At 40.5% G+C, this 17500-nt stretch overlaps 1 protein-coding gene across 1 annotated transcript in view; it reads right to left on the bottom strand.

The window, feature by feature from the left end:
* The window catches only part of b3galnt2 (beta-1,3-N-acetylgalactosaminyltransferase 2), a 37487-nt gene that overhangs the window by 9464 nt on the left and 10523 nt on the right, over positions 1–17500 (bottom strand). The window contains exons 3-7 of the mRNA XM_041789214.1: positions 17035–17135; positions 5577–5770; positions 3317–3412; positions 2653–2763; positions 2477–2555 (exon numbers count right to left, since the gene is read on the bottom strand). Of these exons, the coding sequence (XP_041645148.1) occupies positions 2477–2555; positions 2653–2763; positions 3317–3412; positions 5577–5770; positions 17035–17135 (581 nt within the window). The remainder of the gene's footprint in view (positions 1–2476; positions 2556–2652; positions 2764–3316; positions 3413–5576; positions 5771–17034; positions 17136–17500) is intronic.

Here is a 17500-nt window from a genome sequence, read left to right as displayed (position 1 = left end):
GACTAAACCCGGAAAACCTAAAGCTCAACCTCGGGGTAATCTTTGGTTCTGGTTTTAGTTCTAAGGCTCATGTGTGGAGGCGTGGTCTCAAAAACAGCATTTTATCATTTTAAAACAAAGTAAGACTATTTTTTCTCTCTGAGGCAAACAGAGAGGTTAATGTACACGTTTATCTCTAACAGGCCAGACGACTCTAACGCTCTCCTCTACCAAATAAACCAGATCCAGATCCAGCACCAGTACTGACAGACCAGAAGGAAAGCACACTTTATTTTAAAATCCTTTCACTGGTTTTCTGTTAGTTTATTCTTTCATAAAGCTCTACATGGCCAGACTAGCTCTCAGATCTGGTTTTAGTCCATGAACCAGGACGACCCCTCAGATCCTCTGGATCTAAAACGTTGGTGATTCTTCCTTCAGCTTTAACGCTCAGAGACGACGGAACAGCGTCAGGAAGCTGAGAATTTTAAACACCAGCTAAAAACTTTGGTTCTTTACAATTTTATCATCACAATCATTCTTCTCTCTGATTATATTTCTTAGTTTAGTCACTTTTAAATTTTAAATTTAGGGTTTTGAGATTTTAACGATCTATTTTTTTTATACCCAATTTTAAAGACTTTTAATTATTTGGGATCCTTCATCATTGTTTTATTATATTTGACCAACTTTATTGTTTTATATTGTATTATTCCTTTATTGCTTTCCTTTTATTGGTCTTTTAATTCAATAGTCTGCTTTTAATCATCCATCTTTTGAATTATTTTATTAAATTAATATTATTGTGAGGTTAACGCTGTTGCCTCAGAGAAAGAAGGTTCCTGGTTTGATTCCTGGTCAGGGTCTATCTGTGCAGATTTCGCATGTCCTCCTGTGCATGCGTGGGTTCCCTCTGGGTACTCCAGCTTCCTCCCACCACCAAAGACATGCCAGTTAGGTTAAATGGGGACTCTAAATTGCCCATAGGTGTGAGCGTGCCTGGTTGTGTGTCTCTGCATGTCAGCCCTGTGATTGGCTGGCGACCACTCCAGGGTGGCCCCACCTCTCACCCAGTGCAGTGTTAATTTTGGCAGCTATTTTTAATTTTAGTCTAGTTTTAGTCATCACAGATCTATTTTTTTTTAGTCTAGTTTTAGTCATCACAGATCTATTTTTGTTAGTCTCAGTCTAGTTTTAGTCATCACAGATCTATTTTTTTAAGTCTGGTTTTAGTCATCACAGATCTATTTTTTTAAGTCTAGTTTTAGTCATCACAGATCTATTTTTTTAAGTCTAGTTTTAGTCATCACAGATCTATTTTTTTAAGTCTAGTTTTAGTCATCACAGATCTATTTTTTTAAGTCTAGTTTTAGTCATCACAGATCTATTTTTGTTAGTCTAGTTTTAGTCATCACAGATCTATTTTTGTTAGTCTAGTTTTAGTCATCACAGATCTATTTTTTTAGTCTAGTTTTAGTCATCACAGATCTATTTTTTTAGTCTAGTTTTAGTCATCACAGATCTATTTTTGTTAGTCTCAGTCTAGTTTTAGTCATCACAGATCTATTTTTGTTAGTCTCAGTCTAGTTTTAGTCATCACAGATCTATTTTTTTCAGTCTAGGTTTAGTCATCACAGATCTATTTTTTTAAGTCTAGTTTTAGTCATCACAGATCTATTTTTGTTAGTCTCAGTCTAGGTTTAGTCATCACAGATCTATTTTTTTAAGTCTAGTTTTAGTCATCACAGATCTATTTTTTTAAGTCTAGTTTTAGTCATCACAGATCTATTTTTGTTAGTCTCAGTCTAGTTTTTGTCATGAAAAAAAGGCTGTTAAAGAACATTTTTAGTCATAGTTTTAGTCGACATTAACGCTGACCCAATGACAGCTGGGATAGGCTCCAGCCTCCACTCCCAACGGGACAAGTGGACCCTCTATCTCTTCTGTAAAGAACTTTGAACTGCAATTGAATTTGTTTGAAAGGTGCTTTATAAATAAAGTTTGAATGATGATAAGTAGGGCCTCTAAATGAGTAACCTGGAGCTTTGTCAGTATCACTGATACTGGCCTGTATCTCATTTGAAAATAAACTGATCTAAGCTAAAAACCCAACATTTCCCCAGCCCTAGGAAATCCCATCTGGCTGAATGTGTTAAAACTCCACAGTTTTACAGGCTGCATTATTGGTTCTGTTTTTAGACACTGGATGGTGAATTTAATTTAGTTTTCCCCAAAATGCTCACAAATCTATTCTCAGATGATCTCAAATGCAAACACTGGCAGGAGGTTCGATCAATAATGTAAGACCACAGGGAAAACAGAGGAGAGAGAAATGATATTTCCATTTGGCACATATGCAAGCACCCTGAGGCGATAACACAGCTAATCTCATAACCTGCCACAGAGAGGAAAGTGTGTTTTTACCGTCACACTGGGACTTTACAACAGCGACTTCATTGATCAGCATGATTTCAGACACATTCTGTCTCTGACCCACCGTAGATGGTAAAGGTGAAGCCTCCGGCCAGACCAGGAAATCCAAGTGCACTTCTATGAGGCAATATACCCTCTGAGATCTGCAATTCAACGAAATACCCCAGAGTTCAACTTCTGTAACTCCAACTTTCACTTTAAAACTTCAGAGAGAATTTTCTGACACCAGCAGTCACGTACGGACGAGATCTTCAGGACTCCACCGCCGTCGTTCAGCTGCACAGAAGAAGAGTTCACCGCGCTCAGGCCCACAGAGTCCAGATTCTCCCACACCAGGGTCCCTTCAAAACCCTGCAGAGAACCCATCAGTCAGACATCTCTGCACACGTAGCATGTTTTATTCTGCTATTCAAAGCAAGGCACACAGTAGCAGAGAACAGTGCTGGGTCAGAGTCCCCCTCATGACTAAAGTCAGGAAAGGCCAGATTATCTGGTCATTCTGGAGATGATCTTATTAAAGAAGGGAAAGAAAGGAGCACACTCGAACAAGAGTAATGACCTAAAGGACCTTTATTGATCTGAACGGAGTTTTTAACAGTAAAGCTGACATGTTTGCCTCCTCCGTCACTGATGTTCGTGTTCTGAGGTGAAATAAGGAGAGTAGAGTACGGCCGCTTCTTCAGCTCATGCTAAGTTTGTCTTTGATGACTTAGAAAAGCTTTGAAACTATTGAGCATTTCATTTTCTGATGGTGAAAAATTAAATAATCTCGGAGAATAGCTTCAAAGATGGAGTCAGAGCGAAAGAATAAAAACCAGGCAGATAAATCTAAATAGTTTAAACTCATGATGACCTCTATTTTCTATCGTTACAGCTCTGTCTATGAGTAAGAGGTAAAACCGACCTTAGGGAGGATGAACTGCTCCACTGGTTTGTACCAGACTCCGTTCACCAGCGTGCCCGTGCTGATGGCGCTGAAACGAGCGGTGACCACGGCCTCCTGGAGCAGAAAAACACATCAGCATTCATGAAGAAGCTACAGCAGAGATTTCAGTTCACATGATGCTCTGTTAACCTGAACCAACATCTCAGTAGTACGGCTGTACATTACCTGATTCATCAACACAATACACCAGTGGTTTTCAAACTTTTTTTTACCCAAGGCACACCAAAGGTTAAGCCAAAATCTCAAGGCGCACCATATTCATATTAGTAAAGTGATGCAAAAACATGGCAAAATTGGGCAAAAAGTGGAAAAAGGTGTCCAAAAAATAGGTTAACAGTGAAAAAATGTATTGAAAGTGTCAATAAGGTCGAAGGACTTGGCAAAGGTAGTGAAAAAGGCTTAAAAGTGCTGAAAAAATGGGGAAAAAAGTGTCCAAACAGAGGCAAAAATAGGTGAAATTGGCACAATGTTTCAATAATGGGTTTAAAGTTGCAAAAAGGTGTTTATTAGGGATAAAAAGTGATGAAAATTTGGCAAAAAATGGCCCAACTATAGTGAAATTGGCAAAAAAAAAAAAGTGGGCAGACAATGGGTTAAAAGTGGCAAAAACTAGTGAAAATGTCAAAGAGGTTGCAATAATGGAAGAATAATATGGCAAAATAGGGCAAAAAAAGTGGCCAAATAAAGGCAAAAAATTGGTTAAAATTGGCATAATGTGGCAAAAATGGGTTAAAAAGTAGCAAAACAGTGGTAAAAAAATGATTTAAAGTTGCAAACGTAAAGGTAAAAGGAGGTTAAAAGTGATTAAAAAAAGGCAAAAATGCTGCTCATCCAACACACACGCACTGATATCAATAAATCCCACCTGGGGAGGGCCCATTCTTGGTTTTTGTTGTTCAGGGGTCCAGCCAGATCTGTGCGCAGACCTGGTTACAGTACTTACCATAAAGATGTACAAATAGTGTATGGTTGTACACATTCCCAAGGAACACCTCGACTTGTCACACCATTTGAGAGCCACTGCAATACGCTACGCTAGTATCAGAGGATTTTATGGAAACATTTCTTGCAGGAACAGAAAAATCATTTTGGCAGTTTATTTCTATTCATAAAACATTAAAAAGCATTAAGAGTTTGACTGAGAAAAGTTTCCACTAAAAACAATCAGGTGAAACAACAAAGACCTATGTTTTTATACAGAACCTTTTTTAAATGTGGCAAATATTTTAAATAACTTCAAATTGAGGGCCACTGAGTAAAATTAGGAACACAACTATGAACATTTGTATTGAAACATTGTTATTTTAGATCAGCAAACATTTTAAGTGCCTAACATTGTTATTTCCTCTCATATACCCTGATATCTCCAGCAGCGTGTAATCTCTCTCCTGCCTCTTTGACCATGATCGTGTCTTTTGGCTTCTTTTTTCCATCTTTGATTTTTAACACGTTTACGTTCATGAGGACTTGAACAGTTATTCTCCTCTATTATAGTCCTTCATATTTTACACAGGGGCCTTTAAATGTGTGATATAGAGATGAATTTACATTATTTTTGATTTACTGACATCTTGATAAATGGAAAGTTCAGGACAGAGGTCGGTTTCTTGTTATGAGCGGCCTTTAAACAGGAGAGGAAGAGGACAGAAGAGCATCGGTCCTGCTGTCCCTCCCCGTCCCTAAGCCCTCACAGGCAGCCCAGTCCCTCTCAGCTGCAGTCGGACTCACTCGTCTGCAGCAGAGAAGAGGTCTAAGACCAGAGAAACGGCGAGAGAAACTGCATTTTCTTTACTCCATGGTAAGCTGTGACTTTATAAAACAATAAAAGGCGACACTTTAGTGCCCCATAACAATAAGGGTTAGGGTTATATTAATGTTCTTATTTCATATATCGGCTTTTTTTAGCCCCCAGTATCGGCATCGGCCCGGCTCTACTGAATACTGCTCTCATCAGTTTACAGGATGCTGCAGCTTTCCGTCATAAAAACTGTGTTTTAAACTGTTTCTTATCCACCAGATTTTAGTATTTATAGGTATCTGAGGGAGAATTCTGGGACAGGCTGTCCTGGACCTTTCTGGAAGTTTTCAGCAGTGCATGTATGAAAACAGGCTGTAATTGAAGCAGCAGCACAGAGTCCTGCAGCTTCCCTTCAGGCTGTTTATGAACAGAGGAACGGCACACAGGTCGCATACCGCTCACAGGTCACGGCTCCGTTACCTCCTGGTCCAGCTGCAGAAGCTTCACCGTCACGTTGCTCTGGAGCTCGGGCCGCGTCCCGCTGGGAAACACCCCCAGCCGGGTGATCACCACCGGATGGAGCACCTTGAAATCCAGGGCGATGGCGGACACGTCGGAGGGGGCGAGCAGCGAGGGGTCGGGCACCGTCACGATCTCTATCTCTGCATCGTGGCCTGCCACAGGGACAAAAGATTACTGCACACACTAAATTTATCACAATCCCAACGTGCTGACCGACTGTTTTCAGAGAGAGAGAGGAAGATTTGGGTGAAGCTCCACCATCAGCAGTTTGAGGAGCTGCTGTCTTCAAAGGCAGCCTCTGCTCGTCAGTGTGCTTTCTTAATTACAAAAGAGCAGTTTATTACCCCAGAGATCAATGAGAAGATCAAGGCTGTTAAAGGGAGAAGGGCTTTTACTTTACACGCTTTCCACACAACTTCTGCAGCTCCGTCCAAAATAAAGACAGTCAGAGGAGAGGAGCAGAGAGAAGCAGAAGCAGCCCCTCATCCAACCAAACGTTCCTCTATCTGCAGCGTTTCAGCAGCGTGTGACCACATATTTTATACTCCTGAGCCTCCTAAATTAGAAATAAATGAGACGTTTCTGCTCATGTGCCAAAACTTCTCTCTGCAGTGCATCTCTGGCAGTCAGGAATCCATACGAGCTGGCAATAAAGATAAATAATTAACACTGTTATTGAGAATATGACAGAGAATTTTACATTTAAGTAAACATGTTATGCTTTTAATAAGCTGTATCTGCTGATAGTTCAAGTAAACTGGTTGTATTTAGGATCTGCATGTGAAGATTATTATAGTAAATCATCCTGATCTATTCATGGATGTTCGGTCTAACGGGCCTCTAAAACCTTTCCATCACATTTCCCTACATGTCATGAGGATTTCTCCGTTTTCTACTGAACCAAAAGCCTCAAACACAGAGAGCCTCAGTGGTTTTAAAGCTTGGCAAACTGATTATTGTTTATTTGGATCTCTGAGGGCAGCGGTTAGACGAGGGCTGGACAATTTATCACAAATTAGATCAAATCGCAATATGGCCTGCTGCAATTTTGAAATCGCAGGCAGTGCAATATTTTTTTATGCTGAAATTTGTTGAAATACCAGTTAAATACAGTTTCTGCAGCGGAGATGTTACACTCTACACACCATAAAACCATGAAGGGTCTTTTTTTTAATAGTCTACCAAAAAGAATCAGATTTTTCTTGTTTTTGTAGATATTTTCTCATTAAAATGATATAAACATAAATACTATCGTTCCCTTTAACACAACAATTCATGTAGAGCACTGATCATCAACTGGCGGCCCGGGGCCCCCCAGAGCTTCCTGTCCGGCCCCCAGAAGACCATTAAATTATAAAAAGATGGAAAAGAAGATGCTGTTGGCTTTAAATGTCTGCAGCTGTTAAATCCACCCAAAAAATAATAAGAATATTGAAATTGTTTGAGAATTACTTAATATTTGATCATTTTCTATAGAAATTTATTTGCCAGCCATAATTAGTAAAAAAAAAAAAATAAAATATGGTTGAAGTTGGCAGAAATGTTGAATAAATGGACAGAGGTTAGCGAGTGGCAAAATAGGTTGCAGAGAGGCACAAAGGGACAAAAAAATGACAGAAAAAGTGGTGAAAAGAGGTTTAAAATGGGTAAGAAAATTGGTGAAAGGAGGAAAGATGTATCAAAAGTGTGTTAATAACGTGGTAAAAGTAAAAAGTGGTTGAAAAGGGTTAAAGAATGGCAAAAATTGGGTTAAACTATCAAAAAGGTGCAAAAAGGGGGAGAAATATAGCCAAAATAGCCTGACAAAGTAGTGAAAAGGTGTTAAAGAGACACACACATGGGGCAATAATCAGCGAAAAGTTGCAAAAAAGGGGTTAAAGAGTGGCAATATGGATGAAGAATGTAAAAAAATGGGTTAAAGAGGCAAAAAGGGGCAAAAAGTGTGAAAAAGGGGTTAATATTGGTGCTAACTGACAGCTGGGGAGGGCCCATTCTCTAGGATTTTCAGGGGCTCAGCCCTTCTTTTTCTGTGGGCAGGCCTGTCTCCTTCTGGCCTGCTGCACATTAATATGTTAATCAGACCAAAATATTTATCTAAATTTTGTTTATTTGAAGGTCCGGCCCCAGAGTTTATGCCGGGACTAAATCTGGCCTTTGTGCAAATGTACTTGATGACTCCTGATGTAGAGTTTGCAATATGAGTGTAAATAATAGCAACTAAATATTTGTTTTAAATCGTTCAGCCGTGGTTGTGTCTATTTAATATCATGCTGGTTAAAGTAAAAATAAAAAAATAATCACAATTAGATTACTGTCTCAAACCGTTCAGCCCTAGGTTAGACCGCTCCGACATGGCCGGCAGCTGAAGGCCAGGTCCGGGTCCGGCTGGAGGGGAGTCAAAGATGTCCTGTCAGACATACCTGGGTAACTTAATCTTAAACTCAGTTTGTGAGTTTTTGTCTGTTTTTCTTGTTCAGACTCTCTGACTAGAGGCCTGCTGCCCTACATCACAGATCAGCTTCTTTGAATTAAGAGTTTTAAATAAAAATTACACTTCAAGCAGTCTTTTTACTAGTCATTACATCACGAGTTTCTTTAAATGTTTTGACAATCAGGGAAAAAGCTGTTAAAGTGCCAGCCTGCTCTACTCTAGCAGACGCTGAAATAGTGCAGCAGTGGAGGAGTGTTGGAGAGGGGACGCTGTGAACAGTCAGGCACAGGTGGAGGAAAGGATGCAGAACTTTAACTGATCATCAGTTCATCAACAGCTCAGTTTACCAATGAAGTGTGTGAACAACACTGCAGACTGTTTACAGACTGATGAGCTCTATCAGTCTCAGTGATGCGTCTTCTCCTCATCCTCACTACTCTGATTATTATTATTATGAACAATAACTGAGCCTGGTCTGAGCTGATTTCTGTTGTTTAAAACACTCTTTGAGTTTTACTTAAACTTCAGCACACTCAGGCTGGATGAGACCCTGGTCTACTTTTACCTTTAAGACCTGATTCAACGCAGCTCTAGATGGTATTTCTGTCTTGATTTTATTGTGTGACCAACAAACTGAAACATGATTTGCTAAAATGCATGTTGAAGAGCACATGGGATAAAAGGGTTTTAGTTTCTGCCACTTTTACTTCCATACTGAAAACTGATGGTTAAAGTTAGGGCTGGGCGATTATCGTAGCTTTTACCACCTGAGATGAATAAAAACACTGTATCCTGACCATCGAGTATGAATAATGTGGAAGTTTTAAACCATCAGCATGTAATTAGGGGCTCGGGGCAACGACACGAGCCACTGTTGTTCTTCCGTTCGTTTCTTCTTTATTTATTCATCTTCCAGACAAAACTTCGCCACACTACTCCTCCTAGGGCTTTGAGAAAACCCCTGCAAATTATACATCAAAACGTGTGGCTTGTTCCTGATCGGTGTGCTATGTCTTTTCTAAGAGATTCGCAAATTTTTTGCAAAGTTATTCGCAAAAAACTGCAAAAAAAGTCCCATCTGAAATGAATGGGGAGAGGAACGAAGAAACCACAAAAATAGGGTTTTTCAACACCCCTACTGCTTCCCCATACTTTCACCTACAGAGATCATTCTAACTTTAAAACGTAGTTATTTTTGTCCTGTCTTCAGGAATTTCTTTGTTATGATGATGGGGTTTACGGTTTTCGATAGGCAAGTCTTCAAATCTCCTGTGCGTTGAGTGAAAATCATGAAAAATCACCCTGCTAGAGTGGGTGATGTCATCACCCCAGAGTGTGAGAGAGCCGACACATCAACTGAGACTTTTGCGAACAACTAGTGACTACGGCCACAAATCTAACACCACACACATAAAAAATAGATCAAAACGGAGGAAATCTTGTCCCGCTACTGTCAAACCAAGAACCAAAGCCATATCATGCATGGTTTTGGTTTGAGAGGACCAACTGTCCAACTGCTGACACCCCTCTCATCTGCTGCAATGGTATCGAATCTGATGAATCTGTCTTCAAAGTCAGAAAGATGCCTGTTTTTAGATCACCCTCCTGGCCTCATTTCTTGCACAATCAACACCAAAATTACATCACAGCTAGTTCAAGGCCTGCAGATGCTCACGCCGAAATCCGTTTGATGATACCATTTACGGTTTTCGCACACGGAGAGGAGAAAGAGACTGTGTTCACAAGCAAAAATCACTCAAAACTACTCTCTGCTGTCTCAGGTGTAACTGATCTGTGATCAGTGATGCGTAACCGTGCAGGCATTAATTACCATGGCAACAGCAGCTCTGGTGCTTTGATGATGTCATCGCTGCTTGACACACATACAGCCCTCAATGGGCTCTGATCACGCACACACATGGAGCTGTTCCAATAAAGCAGCCCATTTAAACAATGCTTTAACAGGATGGTGGGACTGTGGGTGGCTTCTCAACTACATACAGTCCCCCAAAGACAGCCAAACATATATCCCAGATGAAGTGAATGGGAGAGATTGTGCATTTGTGTGTGTGTGTGTGTGTGTTAGCATGCAAAGTGCACATTCGTGTGTGTGTGTGTGTGTTCTCTTGACTTTGGTGACGTCAATCAAAACAAGAACCCACAATCCTTTCTCAATAAAAGTTTTTAATGTGTTGAAATGGAGCTGGAAATGATCAAATTCATCTCTTCTGCACCTGCTCTCATCAAGACTTTGACAGGAACTGCATGTCTGTATAAAATGCAAATAAAGGACTCTATTTCATAGGGAGGGTCAACACCACCAGGTATGTCAAGAAAACAGCTGAGGCTCAGTTGCCAGGTGATCAGCATCAGCTAATCAGGCCACATGACTAAAACACATGAATGAAGTCTCCTGTCATGTACAGTGTTTCTCAACCATTTCACTGTGTCATTGTCCAGCTACATGCTGCTTCAGCCTGGACTTGGACATGACCTTGTGATGACAAGTCGGGCTATTGTCATAAACGGCCTTGCAATGAAACTGGCACCGCCCCCCGAGCCCCTCTCGCGATTTCCGCTTGAGGAAATTGTCTAGTTCTCTTTGATGTTTCTCCCACTTTCTTCTAATGCCTCTCACAGAGCAGACAGCCCACTCCCTCTGTCAGAGAGAGTTTTATTTCAGACGGAGAAGGAGAGAGCGGGAGAGAGCGGTGATGTGCAGACACAGCCAAAGATGGAGATGGCCTCTTTGGCTCTGCAGAAAAACAGCTCTGGATCTGTCATCTGGCCGTGGTTTGGGTTTAAAAAGGAAGATGACAAACAAAACGCCCTAATCTGTAAAAAAATGCTGCAGCATTACGCCAACATTATGGCGGCAGTGACAACACATGGCCACAGACACGTCCCCAGCAATAGCTTGTTTCCACCGAGCGGCCGGTTCAGTTTGGTGTAGCACGGTATGTTTTTTTTTTGTGTGTTTTCATAGAGCAAAAGTTGGAAAGGGTCCCAAGAAAACCACCAGTATTGTCCCACTCTTTGGCACTCTTCCCTAGTGGTACCAGTCTTACCTACCAGTCCCAAAAAGGTGGACCTGCACACAACAATAAGGGCAGGGTACTGATATGTGGGCACAAATCAAGTTTCCTGACGTTTATCTGGATGATTTTAAGAACACAAAGCAGAGCCTGAAGGCTCACATCAGCCTGATCCATCCACGATGGATGAGAAACTAAATAATGCTGAAGTTTTGTGAATACGAAGCCTTAGATCAGCTGATTCTCTGTACTGTAGATAGTTATTCATCTTCTGTGAAAACATCGCTCTGTGGTTGTTGATCGTGTTTGTAAAACTTCAGGCTGCAGACTATTTTAAAACCAGATCAATGCACCCAGAATTTAGTTTGATTTTCACATCAGTTAACCCTTTAGTTTATTTTTACTGTGATGAATTCTCACAGTACAGCTCTAAACTTTCATATTTTGTCATATAAACTGTTGTAGACTAGATTTATTCACATATTAATGTGGCATTACAACTCCAAACGTTTCTGTATTTCATCAGCTGAGGATCTGGACTGACCGTTGTTAACATCATTACGATTTAGTTTTTTTTTTTTTTTTAAGCACTTTCAACTGAAATAAAGCTGTTTGATGCTTATTATCTCTCAAAATGTACAAATAAATGTTCAAAAACTCTAAGAAAATAATCAAAATTAGAAAAACCTGCCCCACCACCCAAAAAAATCAAACCAACTTCTTAAAAATTTACAAATATATTTCTCAAATTTTCATGGAATTACCTAAAAGTTTCAAAGCTAAGCCCCCCAGAAATTTAAACCAAATTCCCCCAAATTTACAAATAAATGTTACAAATTTCCAGAGAAATTCAAATCAAATTCTCAAAAATGTAAAAATAAATTTATCAAATATTCAAGAAGATACTTTAAATTTTCAAAGCAAATTTCCCCCCAAAATTCAAATAAAATTTCTAAAAATGTCAAAATACATTTCTCAAATTTCTGCAAAAATAGCAAAAAATTTCTAGCAAGAATCCCCCCAAAATTCAAATCTAACAAAAATGTCTTATCGCAATTAGGGATGCACGCTATTGGATTTTTGCTGATATCAGATACGCATATATCTACAGATTCATTTTCAGCCGATATCGATATTTAAATATGCTTTTCGGACAAATAATTTCATCCCTTTTGAGCACTTTAAGGTTTAAGGATGACCAAGGAAACAAACTTTAGTCCTTAAAAAAAACACTTTTAAGTTTAAGAATGAGGATAAATAAAGAAAAAGACCTCACCTGACACAGGTCTGTTGGTTCAGCCTAAAACTCCACTAATTTATTAGGATATATGGACAAAATTTACAGTCGATGTATGCTGAAATACACTGGCAAAATAACGGATTTCAATATTGGCAGATATCAAAATTTCTGCCGATACCAATATTTGCCTTTTTAAGGTATTATCTGCTGATACCGATACCAGGCCGATAATATCGTTCATCCCTAATCGCAATTATTTTGTCCTATATTAAAAATCTGCTATGAATTGTAATGAAGGGAATGATGATTTTATGGATTTCTTATTTTCAAGAAGACAAAAATATACAAAAAAAAAACCAAAACAAAGAAAGTAGGAACTTTTGTCAATGTTACTAGAAAATAATGGCACTTGAATGTTTGCATTAAGTGTAGAGCAAAACACCTCTGCCTCAAAAATGTATGAATCTGGTATTTCAAACCACATTTCAGGTCAAAGAAATGTTGGACCCTCTCACATTCCCATTTAATCTATTTTTCGATTAATTGCCCAGCCCTAATACCAAACCGTACTGAATCAGACCGGAGCCCCTGGTGGAAACACGGCTAAGTGTTGCTGAAAGGCAAAACTCCCCTGCCAGAGTCGTACGTGTCAGCGACTAAGACGACGTAGACCTGGGGGTCTGAGAGTCCAAACAGCTGTATTTCAGACAAAGAGGACCATATCAGCCCCAGCCTGCACTATGACATGACTGGGGACCTGCTGGGATGTTTATGCTTCAACTGTTATCAAACTTTATATACCAGACTTGATTTTCTACAGTTAATCCCAGGGTTGAGCTTCTGGAAGTTTAGTTCTTCTGTTCTGCTACAGAGGCCTGACTGAGACTGTGGTAAATGCACTTTTAGAGGTAGTTTTTAACAACACTTAGTGGATGTTGTATGATTTTATCGCTCTTAACTAAGGAAGTGGATGTCTAAAGTTCTCATTTACAACGCTAAGAGGAGGAATATTTTTCCAGAGTGGTTTGGTTTCGCTCCTGATTAATTTAGTCTGATTGTTCTTCTTCATGACAGAACAAACAAAAACTAAATAATCATGAAATCAAAGTCTCTGATAATCAGCATTCATCTTCTCCTGGTCCTTGAGAAAAGCCTCGCTGTGATGAAGCAGCTCACAAACAATAAATGACAAACACTAATAGTTCTTCTCTGACCTGGATCCTCAGTCAGGTACCTTCAGTCTTTTGTCTCCTTCCAGTCCGCTCCATAACCGCCCATCCGCCTGCAATTCTGAAGCGAATCACGTCAACACCTCCAACCATTAACACGGCGGAGAGCAGAGAAAGGGCCAGAAAAATAAAACATCAGCGTGACCCTAAAGGCCGCCGTCTGAAAAAGCCTGTTCCGACGAGCCGTAATTATGTTTGCACGATGGCAGAAAACACCCGAGGCAGCTGGGAAAAGTAGAACTGGACTGAATGTGTGAAGGTGAGAGACATAACAATTGCTGCCACTGAGCTTTTTCAATTATTCTCCATAAAGTGCGTCAGGGCTTTGTACATATATCTTTACTTTCACAGTGTTAGTACGCACTTGGAGCTGACTGAGAGAGTTCTGCTTCGGCCTTGCAGAGGGAAAAAGAGCCATGTCCTTGAAGTGTGGGTGAACACAAATAAAGCCGTTTATTCCTCCTCTGAACATGCATTCTTCTCCTTCTTTCAGCTCAGCCATTCAGCCTCAGATAGCAACAGACTGCACCCAGAGCTCCTCTCCGTATCACAGCTAAAGCCATCAACAGAGCTGGGTGGTCAGGACCAGAGACCACATCGGTGTTAGCAGAACGGTGATACAGGATACAGGATGTCAGAGCGCCAGGATGATAAATGTTGATGATTTCAGCAAAATTGAAGGTCACAGATTATGCAAAATACACTATTTTCTAACAAACATATGGTCTGGTCTGGTTCACAGCACATAACAACACAGAGAACGCACCGAGTGGAAGTTGCAAATTTTGTAGTCCATCAACATTAAATTGTAGTTTTTACACAAAAAACACACGTCACGTCCGTAACATCCGCCTAGGGAAAGTGCAGTCGGATTCCTTACTCTCCACAGTTCTGCTGTCCTATCCTCTAACTCCACCTTTCCTTGACCCTTAAGGAAAAGTGAATAGGAAAGGACTTAGGAGGTAATTTTTTGGACTTTTCGAACGCACCCCAGGAGAGCCACATCCTTTAGGCCACATCCATTTCCTGAGAGGGGTGTGGTCAGGGGCGGAGTCAGATAGCTCATTAACATTTAAAGCCACAGACACAGAGACAGCTGGTTCTGAGCAGGGCTGAAACAGAGGAGTTTTTAGACATGCAGAATCAATACTGGAGTGTTTTCACAGCTACTAACTTCACAGTCATGTTTAGGACCTCAGAGACTGATATAAACTAGTCCTAAAGGGTTAAATGTGTGACCTTTAAACCAAATGCAAACCTGATAAAACAGCAACAGAACTAGAAGTTTAACACTTTCTATTCATTACAGCAGACAACCTCTAATGTTCTGTCTTTGGTTGGTATTACACGGCCCTAGCTCTAAAGATCATGAAGTTTCTGTAGTTTTTGATCACTCCAACATTAAAGTAATGAAGATTTGATCATTCAGAATCACAAAGTACTTCACAGTTAAGGACATTTGGATATCCACTGAAGCCCGTGTGCAGGAGTTTGACGTCTACTGACTGATAAACTTAAATTCACTAATATTGCATGCCTAGGACTTCTATTTTTCTTATCGGTATCAAATATGTCTTACTATTAGAACTGGAGGCATTTCTGTTCAATTTCCACTCCATTTCTCCAACAACCTCTCAGAAGACTACTTTGGTTTACTGGTTCAAAACTGGAAGCATGAAAAAATCATGAATATGTACAGCTTTTCAATAAAATCCCTAAATGTTGCGCTGAGTCATCATTCAGGGACTTCTGCTGCGTTCCATTTACCTCAGAAGTCAGAGTTAGCAAAAACATTTCTAGCTCTGACATCTGGTAAACCCGCTCTGTGGGGGCCAGCCACGTCATCCTGGAGGATAGAGTTCAGTCCCAGACTGTGGAGATATGGGACTGACCCTGGCTGCAGAATCTCTCTGTTCTCAGATTTCCTCCAATGACGATGAGTCTCGTTTTTCCAGGGAGGGAGATGCCGCCCCACACCATAAAGATGTTACTCTATCGGTGCAGCAATCAGCAGAATTACCCGCGTCTTCTCCACACAGACCTGATGGGGAAGGGCAGTCATGGCAGGCCTCCTGGCAGCCCTATGAGACTGGAGACTGGCTGCGTGCGGTCTGTCCCGGACTGTCTGGGCAGAGAGCCGTCAGCTACGTCGTCCAGCAAACCTTGAATGGAATTAAGTAAAAGGCAGCCGACGGTTCCTACGTGCTGACAGAGTGAGTCAATGGCAACAGCAAAATCAGCTGTTTGGCACTGGCAGGAAAGATTTGGCGAATTCAGATCAGTGCCACCCACATCCTCAGCTCTGCTGCTCATCCCTCAAATGCATGTTCCTTACAAATGTGGCTCCATTTAAAAAGGAAATTAAATCTCACCTACTGAGTCTAAAAATGGTGATTTGGACATATTTTGTTATTCTGGCTGTAAAATAGTCAGGAAATGCCCTAAGTCTGAGAGCTTTGCTCCCTTTTCCCAGGAGTACTTGAACTTGACTTTTCAACATCTGGTTAATGATTATTGCACATTATATGGAATTTTCAGCAGTTTAAAAGAAGAAAACACACAAAAACAGATTTGTTTTTCATGGCTTTTATGAGCAGAAATGTTGTTATTGCTCATGAAGTTTAGATTTGACATTTGAAATGTGAACCTATACATGTTTAGAACAATCAGCAGTCATTTTTGGAGTCTAGGACTCTGGGTGTGCAAAACACAGTGCAAAAGATAACTATATACATAGGCCACAATTAGTGCAAATAAAGGTGGAAAAATGCATTCTCAGCATTCTCAGTAACATATTGTTATTGCACATGACAGACACGCACACATGCCACTATCTAACGCTATTTTTAGAAAACTAAACACCACTCTCACTCACTCTCCTTTTACTCTCTTCCTTCACTCTCCTTTCTCACTCGTCTTCTGCCAAAGCTGCCGTTTTCGCGGTGCTGTTCCGCATTAGCGTAATATATATACCACACATCATATATTGGTGGAAAGCTCAGATTCTCAGCTCTCTGTCAGCGTTGGATTTTTAGATTGAGCAAACTTTGGAGGAGTTACAGTGTTGAGAATCTGTGTAGCAGTCTCACGATACTTCTGGTGTTTTGCTATGGATGCCCACGTCATATGGTTGTGAGTACCGTAATGAACCATATACGTGCGCATGTCCACAATTCTCAGTTTTCCAACACTGTTGGACTTTTTCTGATCGGACAAACTTTGACAGAGTTACGGTAATAATACTCCGGACATATAAAACACAGAGCCGGCGCTGGGTCAGTAGGTAAAGGAAATGAACAGGCTTCACAACATTATAAGATTTACTGAAAAGAAGCATGGCTCTTAAAACAAAGACATAATTTACCAAACGATCATTTACCATGTTTGTATTGTCTTACCCTCTATGATCTTGGAGAATATATTGATAGAACTTGGTGTACTGCCCAGCCCTATGTCTAATCATTAGCATGGATCATCTTACCTGGCTCTGTGAAGTTGAGGAGTGAGCAGGAGTACGGGTCCTCTCGGTCCTCCTCTGGAATTGCACACCCATGTCTTCCAACGATAAACTTCACCCCCACTCTGCAGGAGAGAAAAAAACAAACCCAATTGCATTCATCATTTTTGTGTGCAATAATAGCCCACAAGATTTCAAAAGCTTGTCCATCCTTCCCCCCCTCTGCTGCCATGGTTACTGAGGGTTGCTTAAAGGCCATCACACCTTATCAGCACTCGGATCGCTGAATGAGGAAGTGGCTAGAAAAAAGAAGAAAGAAAGCAAGAACAATATTGGCCGGTGGTCAGGTAAAGATAAAAAGTGTTGATGGGGAGGTCGGTTATTTGCTGCCAGCTGCAGGCTTTATTGCCACAGTATGAATCTGATGGAGGAAAAGGAAGAAAAATAACAGAAATAAAGGGGAAAAATGAGCGGAAAATAGGTGGAAAGT

Source organism: Cheilinus undulatus, linkage group 6 (genome assembly GCF_018320785.1).
Source record: "Cheilinus undulatus linkage group 6, ASM1832078v1, whole genome shotgun sequence".
Lineage (NCBI taxonomy): Eukaryota > Metazoa > Chordata > Actinopteri > Labriformes > Labridae > Cheilinus > Cheilinus undulatus.
This window is presented reverse-complemented; position numbering and strand designations above follow the sequence as displayed.